Source organism: Protopterus annectens, chromosome 12.part0, assembly GCF_019279795.1.
Source record: "Protopterus annectens isolate FY-2018-M chromosome 12.part0, PAN1.0, whole genome shotgun sequence".
Taxonomy (NCBI): Eukaryota; Metazoa; Chordata; order Ceratodontiformes; family Protopteridae; genus Protopterus; species Protopterus annectens.
Genome location: NC_056746.1, coordinates 1,530,780,604 through 1,530,801,613, shown reverse-complemented (window position 1 = coordinate 1,530,801,613; position 21,010 = coordinate 1,530,780,604). Strand labels below are relative to the sequence as shown.

At 46.7% G+C, this 21,010-nt stretch overlaps 1 protein-coding gene across 1 annotated transcript in view; it reads right to left on the bottom strand.

The window, feature by feature from the left end:
• SRP68 (signal recognition particle 68) overlaps window positions 1-21,010 on the bottom strand; it is a gene marked incomplete in the record, with an annotated part of 1,223,106 nt that overhangs the window by 618,655 nt on the left and 583,441 nt on the right. The window contains 1 exon segment of the mRNA XM_044090499.1: window positions 6,048-6,142. Coding sequence (XP_043946434.1) covers window positions 6,048-6,142 — 95 coding nt within the window.

The window sequence follows — 21,010 nt, the reverse complement described above, 5'->3', positions numbered from 1 at the left end:
AGCTCAGCTAGATACTGTAATATCTGAGGCAAATTCAGTTTTCTAGGATCCTGGCCTTTTTTCTCATTCCAACCGCAAAACCGTTTCCATTTTGCGGAGTAAGCCTTTCTAGTAGATGGCCTTCTGGCCTCCAAAATGACATCCTGCACCTCCTTGGAGAGTAGGGTCTGTTGTGGTGTTAAGGAATTTTCCATGCAGCCAGATTGAGTGTTTTCAGCTGACTGTGAAGAGTTTTGTAGCTGTGCTGAGTCAGTAGAAGAGGCATTAGAGGTAGGGTCCAGGGAGGAGAATGTGTTAGGCTCCTCAGGAGTGGGTACCAGTGTTGTCTTGGCCAGTCTGGAGCAATCAGTATCATCTTCGGTCTGTCTGCTCTTGCTTTCAAGAGCACCTTGGGCAGAAGAGGCAAAGGTGGGAAGGCGTAAACTGTCCGTGCTGCCCAACTGAAAGAAAGGGCGTCCACTCTACAGGCCTTTGGATGGAATGTCCTTGAGCAGAATTTTGTCAATTGATGATTCCTGTGGGAGGCAAAGAGATCTATGTCTGGCCTTCCCCACACTTGGATTATCTTTGTAAACACTTGAGGATGCAACTGCCACTCGTGCGGGTCTGTCATATTTCTGCTTAGATTGTCTGCCAGTGTGTTTTCCAAACCTGGCAGGTACTGTGCTTGAAGTTCGATTTGCCGTTCCAAAGCCAAGTTCCAAAGTGACATGGCCAGCCTGCACAAGGGGTATGAATGTGTTTCTCCTTGTTTATGTACCACATTACTGTGGTGTTGTCTGTTCTTATCAATAATTGCCCTGGATGCAGGAGGTCCTTGAAAGCTGTAATTGCATTTATCACTGCTAGCATTTCCTTTTGATTGATGTGAAGGTGCTTTTCCTTTTGGGACCATTTGCCCTGAATGCACCTGTCATGTGTGCCCCCCAGGCGTAGTCTGAGGCGTCTGTTGTGATGACTTAATTTGCTTGAGGCTTGCAGAATGGTAGACCTGTGTTTGTTTGGCATGCTTGGGCCCACCATAGAAATTCCTTTTGCAAACATGGGATTAGTGGTATTATTGTTTCCAAACTGTGTTGAGACCATAGGTTTTTTAGGTACCATTGAAGTTTCCTCATATGCAACTTTGCACATGGGATTAGAAAAATGCAAGATGCCATGAAGCCCAGAGCCTGCAGGATTTTCCTTGCAATTAGCCTGGTACAATTTGCTAGTATTTTGAAGTACTGAGTTAGTTGCCCCTGTTTTTCTGGCGTAAGATAGGCCATCTGGGTGTTTGTGTCCAAGTTGGCACCCAGGAAAATTATTTTCTGAGATGGTGTTAGCCTGGATTTCTCTTTGTTGACTGTGTATCCCAGAGAATTCAATAACCGTGTTACATAAGCCAGATGTTCCAGAAGTATGTGTTTGCTGTCCGCTTGGATCAGGCAATCGTCCAAATAAGGGTAAATTTGTATCCCTTAAAGTCTGCAGTAGGCAATTACTGATGCCAGGTATTTTGTGAATACTCTGGGTGCAGTAGATAAGCCAAAGGGCAATGCAGATAATTGATAGTGGATTGAACCTGCAAGAAATCTGAGGTATCTTCTGCAGCTTTGTCTGATTAGGACATGCAGGTATGCCTCCTTGAGGTCCAATGTTACCAGCCAAGACTCCTTGCCCAGCATGGGAAGAAGCTGCTGTAAGGTGGGCATCTTGAATTTTGGTACGAGTAGAAATGTGTTTAGGATGGATAAATCCAAAATGGGTCTCCAATCGGTTCCCTTCCTTGGTACCAGGAATAGTCTGGAATAAAAACCTTGACCTTGTTCGTGAGTAGGTACCTCTTGAATAGCTTTCATGTCCATGAGCTTTGAAATTTGTATTTGAGCCTCTGCCCTTTGATTGTGTGGCAGGTTCGGCATGCCTCTCATTTTTGGAAGAGTCTGAAAATGAAATCTGTAGCCTCTGTTTATAATGTCCAGGATCCATTTGTCTGCTGTGATAATATGCCAATTTTTTGAAAATAATGCCAGCTTTCCTCCCAAGGGTGCTGCCAGCTGAGACTTGCTTGGCATGCAAAGGGGAAAGTCATTGGGTTTGTTTCCTGTATTGTTGTGCACTGTCTTCGCCACCTCTTGGTGCTGGAGTTTGCCATTGTCTGCCTCTATATGATCCTTGAGATTGTCCTCTGCCCCTTGTGCGCCTGTATCTACCTCTTTGGGGCTTGTCCGTGGCTGAAAAGGACCAGTTTTTTGAAGGCCAATTTCTGCTAAAACGTGGTGGTTGTACCTGTAGAAAAGCTTTGACAGTTTGCATAGATTTAGCTTTTTCTTCCATTTTCCGTAGTATCTCCTCAGCATTAGTACCAAATAATACATCCTTTTGTAAAGGAGCATCTAGTAGTTTAGCTTTAACATGATCAGGCAAGGTTTGTTCCTAAGCCAGGCATGTCTATGAATGACTGATCCTGTAACAGCAGCTCTACTTGAGGCCTCTAGAGCATCATAGCCACATTGTAAGGTGTGTTTACCCACTTGTTCTGCACTATGCATCATATCCTGCAACTCCTTCAAATCTGGTTGTTCAGGTTGTGACATTTTATTCTTTAATTGTGATAACAGAAACTGCTGATATTTAAGCATATGGAACTGACAATTTAAGGCCCTCATGGCTAGGGTGGCCGAGGTATATACCTTTTTCCCCACCTTTCTAAGGATCTAGACTCTTTCGGAAGGTAATGGATTCTTAGCAGTAGAGGCCTTCATTCCCTTGGGGCCTTGAGAAATGGTTTCAGGGTCAGCATTATGGCTTTTGTAAAGAAATTGGTGTGAGTTAGGAACTCTGTAGTACCTATCAGGCTTGACTGGGGCAGGAGGCAGGTAATCCGGATTAAGGCAAGCCTCCGAGTAAACATCATCAAGTATGTCCAAGACGGGAGGTATCGCCAGAGGTCTGTGCTGAGGTAGCAAAAGAAATTCCCTAAGTCTTTTCTTGGAATCTGAAAAATCTTGGCCTTCCCAATGGAAGTGTTCCCTCAAGGTATGCAAGGTTTCCGCGAAAGAAAAATCCTCTGGGGGAGATACAGAAAGAATGGACTGCTCTGCATCAGAATCTTCAAAAGGGGAGTACGAGTGTTCCTCTTCATCAGAATGTTCTGAAATAATGGAGCCCTGGTCAGAAGAGGGAGAATCTTCCTCCACTCTGGGTCTCTTGTCCGGAGGAGGTTGGGAACCCCTTATAAGAGTAATTAAATCCTCAGCCATTTTGAGCATCTGCTTTTTAGGCATGGGACCTGGAGATGGGCCCTGTACAACAGGCCTCTTGGGATGCATGGCTGATTTGGACTTAGTAAAGGCCTTTATGGAAAAGGAAGATGAGGGTCTGAAGACACCATGGGTGGAAGTGGACCTGTCCACATTAAGAGGCTCAACACTCACAGTGGCTTCGGTAGCTGTAGTCAGGGTATGGGCCGAGGAACCTGCGGTCTCGGTTACAGAAGACACCGCCAGAGAAGTGTTGTCGGTAGTCAGGGGCTGCGTAGGTGCCTCGCTGAGAACCGGACCATGTGTAGCCGGGTTTTGGCGTGGTGTCGGTGGGGACCGCGGACCTCGTGTGTCGGTCTTTGTCCTTGCGTTTTTTGGACAAAACTGTAGTCGGAGTCTCCGACGACATTTTATAATCAAAAGCTTTACCAAAAAAGTGCTGGGCGAACTCCGCCCGACGCTTAATAGTGCGTTTATTGAAAGTAGCACAAAAGCGACAGCCCGAGACGTCATGGTCTGGGCCTAAACAAGGTATACAGAGGGAATGGAAATCCTTATGCGGTATTTGCTTCCCACAAGAAATACAATTGTTAACTTTGTCTGACATCAGTCTGAGGCAAGAAAAGTTTCCCCAACGGGGTACTTCGCTTTAAAGAAGACTTCGGTTTCCAAATTTTCGTAATTTCAGGAGCTGGCTGACCGGCACTTGCGAACTGCTTCTGCTTCGGGCACCGTGCGGCAAAAAAGACTGAAGAAAATGGCGTCGGCTGTGTCTTATATACCCCTGTCGCACTGACGTCAGGAAAGAAAGCGACGGCAACCGACGCCGGACCTAGACTTTGGAATTCGGCCGACCGAGGACCCGCCTGATGGCAGGAGAACCGATCTGTTATGACTGCAGCTGTATGCACGATGAACATCGGTACCTGCTATACCAGTGTCTGCTGATTCCATATGTTCCTCCAGGCATACGTTGGCCACAAGGGGAATGTCAGGTAAATGAGGTGCAGCAGTAGGCTCACAATCTGACAGGATGGCCCTTCCATAGCAAAAGCTAAACGCTTAAGTCTTTCATTTTTTAAATAGATATTAAGCACATGCAGATGGCTGCGAAGGGTCTTTGGAACAAAAGCCCGACAAATTGCGCAGGCTTTATTGGTTGGGCCCTAGGCAGAACAAGCACAATTCGTGGGCATCCTTATGGGGATCTGATGTCCGCACCTACACTTTCCTTTCCTGGATGACATGAACCTGGGCAGGCATGCAATGACCATATCAAGAACAAGAAAAAAGGCCCAAACGGGGTACTTATCTTAACTCGCAGAAAAGGCAGGATGAGCTGACATTCGATCGGTGGCAGAGAAGTTCTAAGGAAGGCACATGCAGACGTCACTTTTATGGCCCACATACCCTTCGGCCAATGTCAGATGGCCCACGTACCTTGCAGTGACTAAAGCTTTTCTATACTGGCCAGAAGTTCTGGTCAATAGGCGGAGGCTAACCCAATAATTATGAATGCTACAACATGAGAATAGAAGGACATTGTCTGAAGATGGCGCTGACAGAATCACTTCATACACCCTGACATCCATACATCAGTCTTTGGATGTCTGTCAGCTAGGGACGATGCAAAAACTTTGGAAATCAGGCCAGTCACTGACTTCTGCAAAGCAGGAAGATGCAAGAATCAGTATTGCAACTATAACAATGAAGAACATCCATTGGATCTGAAAGGTGGACCAATGAAAGGGAAACCAGAAAGATATCAGTGGGGTCAGCACGGACAACCCACTGACATGAGGATCATTCCCTCCTCCTCCACTACATCCGCACTTTCAAGGCGGTCCACATCATCTTGTCCAAATCTTCTCCCTAATGCTCCAAGAGGACCTTGCAAACCTAGAGGATGCTGCTAAAAGCAGTTCAAGGGTATGTCCAACTCCTAGATTCTAATCAAAGGAAGATGGACCTGAAGGGGTGACTGCTCTAGTGAGAACACTGGATTCAGGATGATAGCTAGGACTGGTGAACAGTACTAAGACAACTCCAGTGAAACAGCCAGGAAGGGACTTTGAACTTCCACAAAAGCCAGGACCTATGTGGCTCTGATATTTGCATCAAAGAAGCAAGGTATCAGGACTGGGATAGTGCTTATGCTGGACTCAAGGTGGTAGCTAAAGAAAGAGGGCCTGGGGACCTACACTGGCTCATCTGATGCCAAGCACTCACATGAAATTTTTCTTGAGAATTTTCCTTGGTCTTTATCCTTTTCTTTCTGTGCAGCTCTCCAATTTCTATCTTTATCTCTGTCTTTCTTAGCCTTCTCCAAGTTCTTCCCAGCAAAAGAAGAAACGGTGGAAGGAGACACTGAAGCAGTAGAAGCAAGAAAGCTAAGCCTGTCATGCCTATCAGCAAAAGTCCTTGAGCCAAAAAAGGCACAGGTCTAGCAATTGTGATCAACATGAACCACCCCAGGCAGTACATGCATCAGTCATGCAAATCCTGCGGGGGCAACTTCTGTCTCTATTGTAGTTGCCTGGATGAGCCAGTTGGCAAACTACCCACTAATCTAGGTCTTCCTAAAGAAATAAAGGTTGCACAGCTTGTTCTCTTTTTCTACAGAGCATCCTACTGATATCCTCTGTGCTGGGAGGACAGTACCTCCACACTGGGGAGAACCAAACCTCAGGATGTCAAGCCAGATGGTGGATACCAACCTGCAGCCATTTTTCATTCATTCATTATGAATATTAAAGCAATGAAACCAGTAAGGGAGATTAGTAAAACAAGTTCAAGACTTACCTGTAAGCTTTGTAGACTAAGGTCTTTAAAGCAATCTCTTTCTGAAAGTTCTTGTCGTCTTCTAGACCTGGCAGTTGTAATAGCTCAGTGAGATTCTAAAGGATAAAGTAAGAAATATCTGAGCAAAAGAGTCATTAAAAGGTAGTTTTATGCACAAAAAAACTACAGTTTATTATTACAGGGCTATGTAGTCGACAACTGTGACTATACTGCAGCAGCAGCACAGACAAATTAAATTTATACTGTACTACATAAACAAATAAATGAGGTACATTTCAAATACTCTTCAATGGTTAAAAGGCAACAAAATACACAATTAAATAAATGCAAAAGTACAGCTATGTAAGTAAACCTACCATAATAGTAGAGATTCAAATGATCACTGCTGCAGTAGCTTTAGCTGTATAGGTTATAGCCTGCATAGATTAAAACAGCTGGTCAGCTTCAAGAGCTTAAGGGTAGTTTCCATCTGCCCAAGCCATTGGTAGCTCAAGCACAGCTGAAGACAATCAATGGTTTGGGTGACAAGCCCTTCAAAGCTTTCATGCCAACTGAGAGGGGGAGGCTAGAGCCCTGAAAGAGGTCAATGACTGGTTAAAAAAAAAAAGTAAATCAAAACTCTCACCCTGATAAATTTTGACACTGTAATCATACAAACTTCTATAACACTTCTAGTAGGAATTGCTCTGAAGAGGCATCATTCAAACAGTGTTTATAGTCACCCGAAACAAAGAAGCAAGAGTATTCGTAGAACATTTTCCTCATAAAAAGGGAAAGGTGCCTATAATATTCCTTATATTCTCAAATGATGCAAGCATAAACTTTAACATATGAGTCTGACAATTAAGAATTCTAAAAGTAAGTGTAGCAGAAGTATATACTTTTCCCCAAACCTATCAAAGGCTTTTCCATCCTCATTAGAGGATGGGACTAGCATTTACCAGACATTTAGCAGCAGGATTTACCAAAGAAATCATTAAAGGGTAAGATCTGGATTGGAAAAGAAAAAATGTGTACAACTGATGAACGTTATACAATCTATCTGCTTTCCTAGAAGCAAGCAGGCTAGCTGTCAGGAAATTACAGGGTGTAACATACACCCTCCAATACAGGAAGAACAGCAGTGGGTTCAAGAAATTTGAGCTATAATAATTTTTTGAAGGTCAGTGGAACATAACTATAATCCCACTGAAAGAATTGGATATGGTTTCAGAAAAAGAAAAATTCTTCTAATGGACTAGGAAAAGAAACATGCTCCTGAAAATCAGACTCAGTCACACCAAAGACTGGAAACAGATGTCCCCACCAAATCATTTTTTGGTTCAATATACAGCGGATATAAAAAGATTACACACCTTTGTTAAAATGCCAGTTTTTGAGATATAAAAAAATGAGACCACAATAAATCATTTAAAAAAACTTTCCCCACCTTTAATGTGTCCTATAACCTGTACAATTCAAATGAAAAACAAACAAATCTATTAAGGGAAAAAATATAAAAAAATTAAAAAGTACAATACGCTGCTTGCACAAGTGTGCACACCCTTAAACTAATACTTTGTTGAAGCACCTTTTGATTTAATTACAGCATTCAGGCTTCTTGGGTAGGAGTCTACAAGCATGGCACATCTTGACTTTGCAATATTTGCCCACTCTTCCATGCAAAAGCACTCCAAGTCTGTCAGATTGCGAGGGCATCTTTTGTGCACAGCCCTCTTAAGGTCACCCCACAGATTTTCTATTGGATTTAGATCTGGGCTCTGGGCTGAGTCATTCCAAAATGTTAATTTTCTTCTGGTGAAGCCATTCTTTTGTTGATCTGGATGTATGCTTGGGGTCATTGTCATGTTGAAAGGTGACATTCCTCTTCAGCTTTTTAGCAGACGTTTGAAGGTTTTGGGCCAAAAGTGACTGGTATTTGGAATTGTTCACAATTCCCTCCACCTTGACTAAAGCCCCAGTTCCAGCTGAAGAAAGCAACCCCAGAGTATGATACTGCCACCACCATGCTTCACCGTGGAGATGGTGTTCTTTTGGTGAGGTGAAGTGTTTTTGCACCAAACGTACCTTTTGGAATTGTGTTTAAATAGTTCAACCTTGGTCTCATTAGACCACAACACATTTTCCCACATGCTTTGGGAGACTTGATGTATTGTTTTGCAAATTTTAGCTGGGCCTGGATGTCTTTCTGTGTAAGAAAAGGCTTCCGTCTTGCAACTCTACACCATAGTCGAGACATATGGCAGATTTTTGTCACATGTAGTACACAACCAGTACTTGCCAGATTGTTGTCACATGTAGTACCTTGCCAGAAATTCCTGCAGCTCCTTCAGTGTTGTAGGTCTCTTGGCAGCCTCCCTGACCAGTTTTCATCTCGTCTTTTCATCAGTTTTGGAGGGACATCCAGTTCTTTGCAATGTCACTGTTGTCCTATATTTTCTCTACTTTTTGATGACTTTCTTCATTGTGTTCCATGGTACATCCAATGCTGTCGAAATTTTTTTGTACCCTTCTCCTGACTGATACCTTTCAACAATGAGATCCCTTTGATGCTTGGTAAGCTCTCTGCAAACCATGGCTTTTGCTGTAGCACACAACTGAGTAAATGTCAGGAAAATCCTACAAGGACAGCTGAACTTTATTTGGGATTAATCAGAGTCTCTTTAATTGATGGCAGACGCGTACCAAAGAAGACTGAATGGTGTAATTAAATCAAAAAGTGCTTCAACAAAGTATTAGTTTAAGGGTATGCACACTTATGCAACCAGCATATTGTACGTTTTTTTATTTTTTATATTTTTCCCCCAACAGATTTTTCAAATGAATTGTACAGGTTATAGGTCACATTAAAGGTGGGGAAAGTTTTGAAATGATTTATTGTGGTCTCATTTTTTTGTATCACAAAAACCTGGCATTTTAACAGGGATGTGTAAACTTTTTATATCCACTGTACTGCAAGTCTTCAAAAATGTACAAAAGGATCAAGAGCCTAAAAGTACAGTTTTGTACCTACCATAAATGTAGATGTTCGAGTGTTCACCCTGCTGCAGTCATCACACTTGGGTTATCCTGTCGTCAGGCGGTCCCCGCAGTCGGCCGGATTTCCAAAGTCTTGGTGCGACGTCGGTTGTTGTCGCCTCATCCCTGACATCACTGCGCCAGGGGTACATATACTGCAACCGACGCCATTTTCTTCAGTTTTTCTTGCCCCAGATGTCAGGTGCCCCCAAAAAAGGTGATCAAAATTAGTACCAAATGGTGTGAACACTGTACAAACACAAAATCCTTTCAGCTATAAGCAAATACATCAGTAAGGCATATCAGAGATTTAGCCAAAAGATCAGAGGGGTTGGAGGGAGGGTAACCTGGACTGCAGCATCTACAGGTACAAAACTGTACTATGTTCATCGTGTTACCTTGCTGCAGTCAGCACACTTGGGTTGAGTCCCAAAGCTATGGCAGGGTGGAGGTATCATAGAGGGTTAGTGGAGGCAATGAGGCCCTGCAGAACTGCAGTGGCGAAGCCTGCCCTGGACTTAGAATAAAGAGGTAGGTGATAGTGTTTGGTGAAGGTGTGTACTGAACTCCAAGTTGCAGCTTCTAAAATTTCCTTGGTAGGGACCCCTCTGAGAAAGGCTGTAGAGGTAGCTGTTGCCCTGGTAGAGTGGGATCTAATGGTAGTAGGAACTGGTTTTCCATGATGGGTATAACAGAACCATATGCAATGGCCTATCCATTTAGAAATGGTTTGTTTGGATATAGCCCTCCCTTGAGAAGCTGTAGCATAGGATACAAAGAGCTGGTCAGTTTTTCTGAAAGCCTGTGAATGTCCAAGGAATGCAAGAGTCTCTCACCTTTGTTCTGTGGATTGGGAAAGAAAGTGGGTAGATGGATGGTTTGATTTAAAGCTACACTGGAAACCACCTTAGGCATGAAGGAAGAATTAGTTCGTAGAGAAACTCTGTCTTGATGAAAAATGAGGAAAAGTTCCACTGCCATTAGTGCCTGTAATTCTGAGACTCTCCTAGCAGAAGTTATTGCCAGGAGCAGGGCAGTCTTCCAAGACAGGAACTGAAGGTCTGTAGAGAAAGCTGGTTCAAAGGGAGGTAATTAGAAGTTATGTACTCACCATAACGTTCCACCTGAGTAGGTGTATTCATTTGTCTGCAACCTGTGGGTTATGGATCCGATATCGGATCCGAACCGGCATGGTTTACCAGCTATGGATCCGAGCTCTCAGCTCCTCCCCTCACCCATAATGCCCTGCTCTCCCTACATGACCTCAGATCGAGTTTGCCAACAGCATGAACACCCTGAAAGGGTAACACATCATATGCAGGAAACTGAAAAGGCCAGGGGGATAGGAGGGCGGGATGGTTGCAGACAAATGAATACACCTACTCAGATGGAACGTTATGGTGAGTACATAACTTCTAAATCTGAAGTAGGAGATTTATTTGTCTGCAACCTGTGGGACAGAGTCCCCAGCTACCTGAATCTTGGGCGGCCATCATGGAAGGATATTCCGGAGCACCTGAGCCAAAGGATGCTCTACACCTAGATGTAAGATCCAACTTGTAGTGGGAAATAAAGGTATGAGATGAAGCCCAAGTGGCTGCTGCACAAATATCATCTAGAGGAATCCTAGCCTTAAAGGCGGCCGAGGTAGAGACTGACCGGGTTGAATGGGCATGTACACCCTCCGGTGCGGGCCTTCCAGAAGCTTGATAAGCCAATAAGATACATTGTGAAATCCAGCGAGATAATGAGACTTTAGAAATTGGCTTGCCCAAATTAAATTTAGCAAAGGAAATGAACAACTGGTCGGATTGCCTATGACCAGCCGTCCTGTTTAGATAAAATCTAAGTTGCCTGTGAACATCTAAGGAATGAAGCTTGTATTCACCCTTGTTTTGATATTTAGGAAAGAAAACAGGGAGGTTTAATGGATTGATTAATGTTTGCTTCAGAAGCTACCTTAGGCAGAAAGGACGGGTTGGTCCTGAGGTAAACACGATCAGGATGAAAGACCAAGTAAGGAGGTTTAGCTGATAATGCTTGAAGTTCTGAGACTCTCTTGGCCGAAGTAATGGCTACTAAAAAGGCGGTCTTGAAAGATAAGAATTTCAGATCTACCGTAGCCGCCGGTTCGAAGGGGGGGTGGTCAAGGCCTGGAGGACTAAAGAAAGGTCCCAAGGAGGAACCGCTTGCTTTACAGGGGGCCTGAGAAGGAAAGTACCTTTTAGGAAAATCTTACACAATTTGGCAGACATCAGAGGACTGGAGTCATGACCAATATGATAATGAGAAATTGCCGCAAGTTGTACTTTGACCGTGGAACTGCTGGCACCATCATTAAAAAGAGTGGTTAAGAAGTCAAGCACCAAAGGGAGAGGAACTGTGAAGGGGTTTAGGCATTGCCGCTCCGCCCACAAGGAGAACCGTTTTCATTTACTGCGGTAGACTTTCCTAGTGGATGGCTTATGAGCTGCCACCAGGATGGCCTTAACAGGGGACGAAATACCGGGAGTCCTGATCAGGAGTGGAACTGGAGCAGCCAAGCGGTCGGCTTCAGGTTGTCCAGATTCGGGGGAGATAAGCGGGATGGATGAGATATCAGATCCGGAATGGGATCTAGAATCCAAGGAGGATTCACTGAGTGAGACCTTAGGAAAGGGAACCAGATCTGTCGAGGCCAAAATGGAGCAATGAGAATCATTCTGCACCCCAACCGAGAGGCTTTCTGAAGAACTTGGAGCATCAGAGGCAAGGGGGGATAAGCATAAATAAGACCGGGTGGCCAAGCATGCACCAGAGCGTCTCTTGGGGCACCTCTAGGAGGAGGTATTAGAGCGAAAAAACTGTCGCACTTGGTGTTTGAGGGAGACGCAAAAAGATCGCAACAAGGAGTTCCCCACCGTGCGAAGATGCATTCCGCTACCTGAGTATTGAGAGACCACTCGTAAGGGGTGAGAATGGTGCGACTGAGTTTGTCCGACAGGATGTTGGACCGACCCGGAATATGCGTTGCTATGAGAAAGCGGTTGGTGGAGATTGCCCATTCCCACACTCTCATGGCTTCTCGACAAAGAGGGTAAGACCTGGTTCCTCCTTGTTTGTTGATATACCAGACAACAGACATGTTGTCCGATTGAATCGCAATTGTTCCCAAGGGAAGAAAGGCCTGAAGTGCTAGCAACGCTAGGAGCACTGCTCTCATCTCTAGAACATTGATATGCAGTGAGGTCTCTGAATCATCCCACGTGCCTTGGACCGTCCGGCCTGCAAAATGCCCCCCCCACCCGAGGCGGGAGGCGTCAGTGGTCACCGTGGGGAGAGGCACAAAAGGGGCGGCCTCCGTGGAGATCTGGAGAGTGTAGCCACCACAGGAGGGACCGCTTGCAAGCCTTGCTGATCGCAATGGGATGATGCATAGGAAGAGCAAGATATGACCACTGAACTAGGAGTGTCCATTGAAGTATGCGCATATTGAACCTGGCGAGAGGAAGAAGCGCTATCGCTGCCGCCATGGACCCTAGGGCCCTCAGGACCAACTCCGCCGGAACTGAGCTTGAGTGGAGAATGGCCCGCACCTGGAGCTGCAGGTTTTGGACTCTGTCCGCAGTGAGGAAGGCTCTCAATCTCCTCGTGTCTAACCTGGCACCTATAAAATCTATGAACTGTGTGGGTGCTAGGTTGGATTTTTTTGTGTTTATCGTGATGCCCAGACGAGGAGCAAGATGGAGAAAGGAGTCTCGCGCCAAGAGAAGTAGATGCCTTGTTGGGGCGGTGAGAAGCCAGTCATCCAGGTAGGGAAAGACCTGCACCCCCTGAAGCCTCAGGTGGGCCGCTACCACTGCTAATACTTTGGTGAACACCCTGGGGGCTGTGGTGAGACCAAAGGGAAGGACCCGGAATTGGTAGTGACTGGCTCCCAGCCGGAAGCGGAGAAACCTCCTGGAGCGCCTGTCCATTAGTATATGGTAGTACGTATCCTTGAGGTCTATGGAGCACATCCAGTGGTTTTCTCCCAGCAGGGGGAGAATAGACTGCAATGTAACTATTCGGAATTTCTCCTTGGGAACTGCCAGGTTCAAGAGAGAAAGGTCTAAAATTGGTCTTAGATCCCCCGTCTTTTTTGGCACTAAAAAGAACCTGGAGTAGAACCCTGATCCGATCTGGTCTGGGGGGACAGGCTGGATGGCTCTTTTCTTTAGCAGATGGCCAATTTCTGCCAAAGCGGCCTCCCACTGACCGGGTGGAACGTCGGGGAGGGACTTCAATTTTGGCATGTGACGGAAAGGGATACGGTATCCTCTGGATATGATCTGGAGGACCCAGCGGTCTGATGTTATGGACTCCCATGCCGCTAGGTGCTCCGAAAAACGTCCCCCGACTGCATCCAGAGTGGAGCAGCTGGGCAACCCTTCAGGGCTGCTGCGCGGGCTGTTCAGAGAAGGGTTCTCTGGACCCGAAGTTCCTGGGAGCCCCACTGCCCCTAGGGCGGCGTCCTCCCTGTCCTCCTCTGCCACGGAAGGACTGATTGTCCGGAGCAGGCTGGGATTGCTGTGACTTCCGGAACCACATCTTCTTCTGACCCTTTTGGTTCCTAGAATAGGGCCTCTGGGGTACAGAGAAGCGGATTCCGATGGCAGACAGCGTCTTCCCGTCCTTTTCGCTCTGGGTCAAGGTGTCACGAACAGTTTTCCCAAAGAGGGCAGAACCATCGAAAGGGGCGTTCGCAAATGACGCCTTGAAGGGCTCCGTGAAATCGCAATGACGGAGCCAGGCCTGACGTCTGGTAACTAGGCCTGCCACTGCGGCTCTAGCGGCACCTTCCGTAGCATGGGACAGTAGCCGCATAGAGGTATTAGTGACGGACCTGAGAGTGGCCATACGGGTGGAGTGCAGCACTTTGTCCTCCTCCGACATGGACTCTGGGGGGGATGCAGCATATTCTTTTATAAGATCGCGCTGCATCCTAATCACATGTGCCAGGTAGTTCAGCGCCCTCACTGAGAAGGTCGCTGAACTAAACATCCGCTTCCCCAAGCGGTCCATCATCCGAGAATCCTTGCTCGGGGGATGGACTGAGGGACTCTCCTGAGCAAGTTCCCTCTTGGTGGCAGCCGCCGTCAACATGGCATCTACCGGAGGCCCCTTACTCCAATGGGCACGGTCAGCCGGGGGACTGAGAATACGGTTGGGCCTTTTTGGGATTGGCTCCACGGTGTCCGGTTCCTTCCATGCCCTGGTGGTAATGAGGTCCACCAGGGGGTCGGCAGGAGGGGACACCCAAGAGGTAGACGGGCCCGCTTCAAATGCCTCCAAGAAGACGGACTCGTCCGAGGAAGACTTGGGGGCAGACCACCCCCCCCCTTATGCGGAGCATTTCCATGATGTCTCCAAATGAGACATCCTCAGGGGGTGATCTTGGGGGGCCTTCCCCTTCCTCCAAGTCCGTGTCTTCTGTGAGAGACTCGGGGGAGTCAATGTGCCTCCTTTTGCATGTATGTTTGCAGGGAACATCCTCCGGGGGGCTGTCAGAGGACTCCTCGCAAACAGCGACCTGTTCCAAGGGAACAGCTTGGGGCAAAGGAGCGGGCTGTCCCAAGGGCCGGATGGTGGAAGCCTGACCCAGTACAGATGGAGCGCGGGACGGAGCCGAAGCAAGTGCCGGGGGTCCGGAGACCCTCAACAGGGCCCTCTCCACTACATCAAACGCCGAAGGGGAGCCGACCTCGACCAATGGATCCGACAATCGGCTCCCCCTCGGATCCGAGGAGTGGATCGGAGCCGACGCCGAAGCACTCGGATCCGAAGGGACAGTGCGCTCTGACACCGATGGCGCCGAAGGAGCACTGATCCCCCCGGATCCAAAGCTCGGATCCAGGCTCCGAGAGGTCGGATCCGAAGCACTCGAGGGCAGGGTCGGATCCGAAGTACCAAGTACTACCGGCGCCGACCCACCCCCGGCTCCGAAGCTGCTCGGCTCCAACTGCTCCGAACCCGGGTAGCGGGTCGGAGAAGGAGCAATAGGTTTAAAAAAAGGGGGTCGAGCTCCCCCTCAGAGGGGGGTGAGGCAAGAGCACTCCCATCTGCATCTGGGCCTGGATGAACCTTCTCATCATCCAGTCCAGATCAGCGTCTGACAGGCTATAGGTTGATCTCGACGAGGCTACCGAGGTAGGCCTTGAGTGCCTCCTGGATAGCCTCGACGGAGATCGGGTCTCCTCCTCCTCAGGTCCCGGTGAAAAGCACACGGGTGACCGGAGCCGAGGAGGGGGAGAACCAGCAGACAAGGAGGCCGGAGGAGAAGCCCGCTTGGCAGGCGGGGCCGAAACAGAGGTCTCGGCCCGCCGCTTATGGTGCTTCTCCCTCCGGTCCCTCTTTCTAGCTTCCCTCTCCTCCGAACCACTACAGGGAGGTTGAGTCCCAGGAGGAGGAGGGGGAGCCGGAGAGGAGGTAACCGTCGAAACGGCTCCCCCTAAGGAGCGGAAGCCAGAGCCGAATCCGGGGGCAAAAGTCCCGCCAGGACAAGCTTAGACCTCCGCTCCTTCAATGCCCTGGGGTTGAACCCTGCACAAATGGAACATCCAGATGTGAGGTGTTCAACCCCAGCATCGAGCAGCGCGAGTGTGGCCATCAGCAGGGGAAAGCTTATGGCCACACTCGGAGCACTTAGAGAAAACAGCTTTAGGTTGTTCTGACATCCTAAAACCTAAAAAGTTACTTAAACTAAAAGAGCAAAGTAAAAGTAACTAAACACACACAACAGGCCCAAACACACACTACGTTACCAGCGAGGGGAGGGAAATTAAGTAAAAATAAATTTAAATCACTAAGTAAAACTATCAAAAGAGGATCCTAAACTTTCACACAACTTTCACAAAAATTTAAAATTTTAACATTATAAAAACTTTGAAAACACCACTTAGCTGAAGAGCTCGAGAACACTAATCTGGTCACCAGCGCGGCAAACTAGATCTGAGGTCATGTAGGGAGAGCAGGGCATTATGGGTGAGGGGAGGAGCTGAGAGCTCAGATCCATAGCTGGTAAACCATGCCGGTTCGGATCCGATATCGGATCCATAACCCACAGGGTTGCAGACAAATGAATCTCCTACTTCAGATCGTTAGTTTTTTCAGAACAAAGTTGAGGTCCCATGTTGGTGTAGGAGCTCTTCTAGGTGGTCTAATGTTTTTTGCCCCTCTGAGGAACTGCTTTAGAAGAGGATGTGAAAATAAAGGTGGATTTGTGTCGTAGTGAGCTGAAATAGCTGAAGCATGGGTTTTAATTGAGGAGAAGGAAAGTCCTTTGTGCAACATCTGTGCTAAATACTGCAGAATGTGAGGCATATGAGGCTGAGTTGTGTCTTGGCCTTTAGCTTGGTTCCAGGCAGAAAACCTTTTCCATTTGTCCGAGTAAGCCTTCCTGGTGCTTGGCCTCCTGGCTTCCAGAATAACATCCAGAACTGCTTGTGAAAGAGGGGCTGGTTGGATGTTTAAAAGATTCGCCATGCAGCCAGGTTTAAGGTTTTTAGCTGGCTGTGTAGAATCTGTTTGTTTTGCTGCGTGAGCAAATGAGGTATCTGAGGCAATTTCCATGGTGGGCTGTGAGCCATATTCTTCAATAGCGGGTACCAATGCTGGCGTGGCCAGTCTGGGGCTATGAGAATCAGTCGAGGTTTCTCCTTTTTGACCTTCAAAAGAACCTTTGTGAGAAGAGGTAATGGAGGAAAGGCATATGCTGTCAGGTTTTTCCAACTGAAGGAGAGAGTCCACTTTCCAAGCTTGATGGTGGAATGTCCTTGTACAAAATTTTGTCAGTTGGTAGTTTTGAGGACTGGCAAACAGGTCTATATTTGGTAGGCCCCACTTTTGAGTTATCATTGTAAATATTTGTGGGTCTAGCTTCCACTCGTGGGGATCTTTGATGTTTCTGCTTAGGTTGTCTGCCAATGTGTTTTTCTGTCCTGACAGGAATTGAGCTTGTAACTGGACTTGGTAAGGCCAGAGCTGTGTTCCATAAGATTATTGCTTGCCTGCAAAGAGGGTAGGAATGTGTGCCCCCTTGTTTGTTTATGTACCACATTACTGTGGTGTTGTCCATCTTTATTGCAAGTTGCCCTGGATGTAGAAGATCCTTGAAGGCTGTCAGAGCTTTCTGTACAGCTAGCATCTCTTTTTGATTTATGTGCAGTTCATAGGCCTTGAATGCATTGCCCTGCCATGTGTGCCCCCCAGGCATAGTCTGATGCGTCTGTTGTGATAGTTTGCCTGGTTGGGGGCAAGGTGAAAGGCTGACCCTTGTTGAGGTGACGTGCCCACCACAGAAATTCTTGTTGAAGGCAGGGAATGAGAGATATCAGTGTCCAAGCTGTGGCTGTGTTGAGACCATACACTTTTTAGGTACCACTGTAATTTCCTCATATGCAGTTTTGCAAATGGTATTATCAGAATGCAAGATGCCATGAAGCCCAAAGTCTGCAGAATTTTTCTTGCAATTAATTGGGTCTTTGTTGCCATTGTCTTGAAATATTGAGTCAGTTGTAGTTGCTTGTCTGGTGTAAGATAAGCCTTCTGGGCTATTGTGTCCAAGCTGGCACCCAGGAATGTCATTTTTTGTGAGGGTACTAGTTTTGACTTCTTTTCGTTTACTGTGTACCCCAGACAATTTAGTAGATGCTTCACAAAAGCCAGATGATGTAAGAGAATGTCTTTTCTTTCTGCTTGGATGAGGCAGTCGTCCAGGTATGGATATATTTGAATTCCTCTTTGTCTGCAGTATACAATTACTGGTGCCAGGCATTTTGTGAAAACTCTGGGCGCAGTAGATAAGCCAAAGGGCAGTGCAGAGAACTGGTAATGGGTTGAACCTGCAATGAAATGGAGGTATCGTCTGCAACTTTGTCTGATAGGGACATGCAGGTATGCCTCCTTGAGGTCCAACGTTACCAGCCATGCTTCCTTGCCCAACATGGGAAGTAGCTGCTGTAGTGTTAACATCTTGAATTTTGGGACTTGTAGGTAAGTGTTTAGAATTGAAAGATCTAGAATTGGTCTCCAAGCATTGTTCTTTCTGGGTACTAGAAAGAGCCTTGAGTAAAATCCTTGGCCTTGCTCTTGAATCGGTACCCGTTGAATGGCTCTCATGACCATGAGAGCTGTAATTTGTTTTTGAGCCTCTGCCTTTTGATTTAGTGGCAGGTTTGGCATTCCTCTTTTCATTGGCAAGGTGTGAAAGTGGAATCTGTATCCTCGTAAAATAATGTCTAGGACCCATTTGTCCTTTGTGACCATGTGCCAGTTGTATGCAAAAGTGCTAGTTTCCCCCCCAAGGGGGCTAACAAAAGAGCTTTGTTTGGCCAGTCGAGGTGCAAGTCATTGAGTTTGCCTTCTGGTGGGTTGAGACCTGTCTTCTCCTCCATTCTGGGTTGGAGTGCCCCATTGGCGAGGTTTATACTGGGCTTGTGGTTGTCCTCTGCCCCTTGGGCGCCTGTATTTACCCCTCTGAGGTCTGTCAGTGGCTGGAAAGGACCAATTTTTTGTTGGCCAGTTTCTGCTGAAGCGAGGGGGTTGTACCTGTAGGAAATCTTTGACTGTGCATTGATTTTGCCTTATCTTCCATTTTCTTTAGCACTTCTTCTGCTTTAACTCCAGAAAGAACATCCTGCTGTAAGGGTGCATCCAGTAGTTTTGCTTTGACATAATCAGGTAGACTTTGTTCCTTTAACCAGGCATGCCTACATATAACTGATCCAGTGACAGCTGCTCTGCAGGAGGCCTCCAAAGAATCAAACCCACATTGTAAGGTATGTTTGCCCACCTGCTCAGTGGCGTGCAACAAATCCTGTACTTCTTTCAATTCAGATTGTTGGGGAAGGGAGGTTATCTTTTGCTTTAACTGAGAGATTAGAAACTGCTGATACTTGAGCATATGAAATTGACAACTTAGTGCTCTCATAGCTAATGTGGCTGAGGTGTAAACCTTTTTCCCTCACCTGTCTAGTGCTCTAGAGTCCCTCTCAGAAGGTACTGGGTTTTTAGCCATGGAAGCCTTAGCCCCCTTGGGACCCTGGGAGATAGTCTCTGGGTCAGCTACTGGGCTTTTGTAAAGAAATTTGTGGGAATCAGGTACTCTGTAGTATCTGTCAGGCTTAGCCAGAGAAGGAGGTAGAGAGTCTTGGTTGAAACTGGATTCTAAATAGACATCATCCACAATGTCCAAAACAGGTGGGATGGCTAGAGGTCTGTGTTGGGGGAGTAAAAGAAACTCTCTGAGCCTTTTCTTGGAATCAGAGAAATCCTGACCTTCCCATTGGAAATGTTCCCTCATAGTGTGTAAAGTTTCCCCAAAAGAGTAGTCTTCAGGAGGGGAAGCTGAGGGAATAGAGTCCTCAGCATCAGAATCTTCATAAGGAGAGTAGGAATAGTCTTGGTCTTCAGAGGAATCCGAAGAAATAGACAGTTGCTCAGAAGAAGCAGAATCTTCCTCTTTTCTAGGCCTTTTATCAGGAGGAGGCTGTGAACCCCTGATAAGAGAAATCAAATCTTCAGCCATTTTGAGCATCTGTTTCTTAGGCATAGGGCCTTGAACAGGAGACTGAAGTTTAGTCTTTTTAGCTTTAGAAGGAGTCTTAGACTTAGAAAACGTTTTGACTGTGAGAGTCGTCGGTCTGAAAACACCCTCAGAAACCGATGGCGTTTCCGAAGCACCGACGTCCTTAGAAGTTATATCGTCGGAAGGGCCTGAAGTAAAATGCTGCATCGGCCTAGTACATTCCGTCAAAATATCCGTAGTGGTCTCGGGTTCCAGGACTGCGGTAGTCAGGGGCTGCGCCAGAGCCTCACTGATAACCGGAGACCGGATCAACTGAGGCCTTGGCTGTCGGTCCTTGTACCTGCGTTTTTTGTGCATGCCGGTAGTCGGTAGCTCAGACGGCATGTTATAGTTAAATTTTCTACCAAAAAAGTGTCGTGCGAAATCAAAACGCCTTTTAATAGTACGCTTATTAAACCTAGCACAAAAACGACAAGAAGTGATGTAGTGATCAGGGCCTAGGCAAGGTATGCAATAAGAATGAAAATCCTTATGCGGTATTTGCTTCCCACAAGAAATACAATTGTTAACTTTTTCTGACATCGGTCTGAGGCAAGAAAAGTTTCCCCAACGGGGTACTTAGCTTTATAGAAGACTTCGGTCTGAAATTCGAATTCGATAATCTCAGGAGTCGGCCGACCGGCACTTGCGAACTGCTTCTGCTTCGGGCACCGCGCGACAAGAAAGACTAAAGAAAATGGCGTCGGTTGCAGTATATGTACCCCTGGCACACTGATGTCAGGGATGAGGCGACAACAACCGACGTCGGTCCAAGACTTTGGAAATCCGGCCAACTGCGGGACCGCCTGACGACAGGATAACCCAAGTGTGATGACTGCAGCAGGGTAACACGATGAACATCTAAGCCCTGAGCTAAGACAATAAATCACAGACAAAGGAAGACAAATGTTAACTTTCTGCTTCTTTTGGACAGGCATTTCTTTAGAAGCTGACTGATTCCTGTCAGGAAAATCATCCCTAGGGACAGGCATCCCAGGCCAGCTAAAGCAGACAGGCATTTCTTGCTACCTACCTCTGAGACTGGCAAGAGTGGTTCTCCCTTGTCTGCCAAGGGCACTTCAACAGACAGAGAAGGTATTTCTAACCCCTGGTTCATGGTGGCTGAAGGGACATCATCAGAGGAAGCAAAGTTAAAAGATAAATGGTCTTAAGAACCATTAATGGCCACAACAGTTTTTTCCATCTGTGGAGGAGGCAAATTTGCAGCTCGCTGATAGAACAAAGGCTGTTAGGAATTTTTTTTCTTTTTGTGGCTGAAAGAAGAAGAAGAACTGGGGAACTGGTATGTTGTTCCATGGTGAAACTGAAAATGAAGCCTGAAGTCTAGAGAAGACATAGT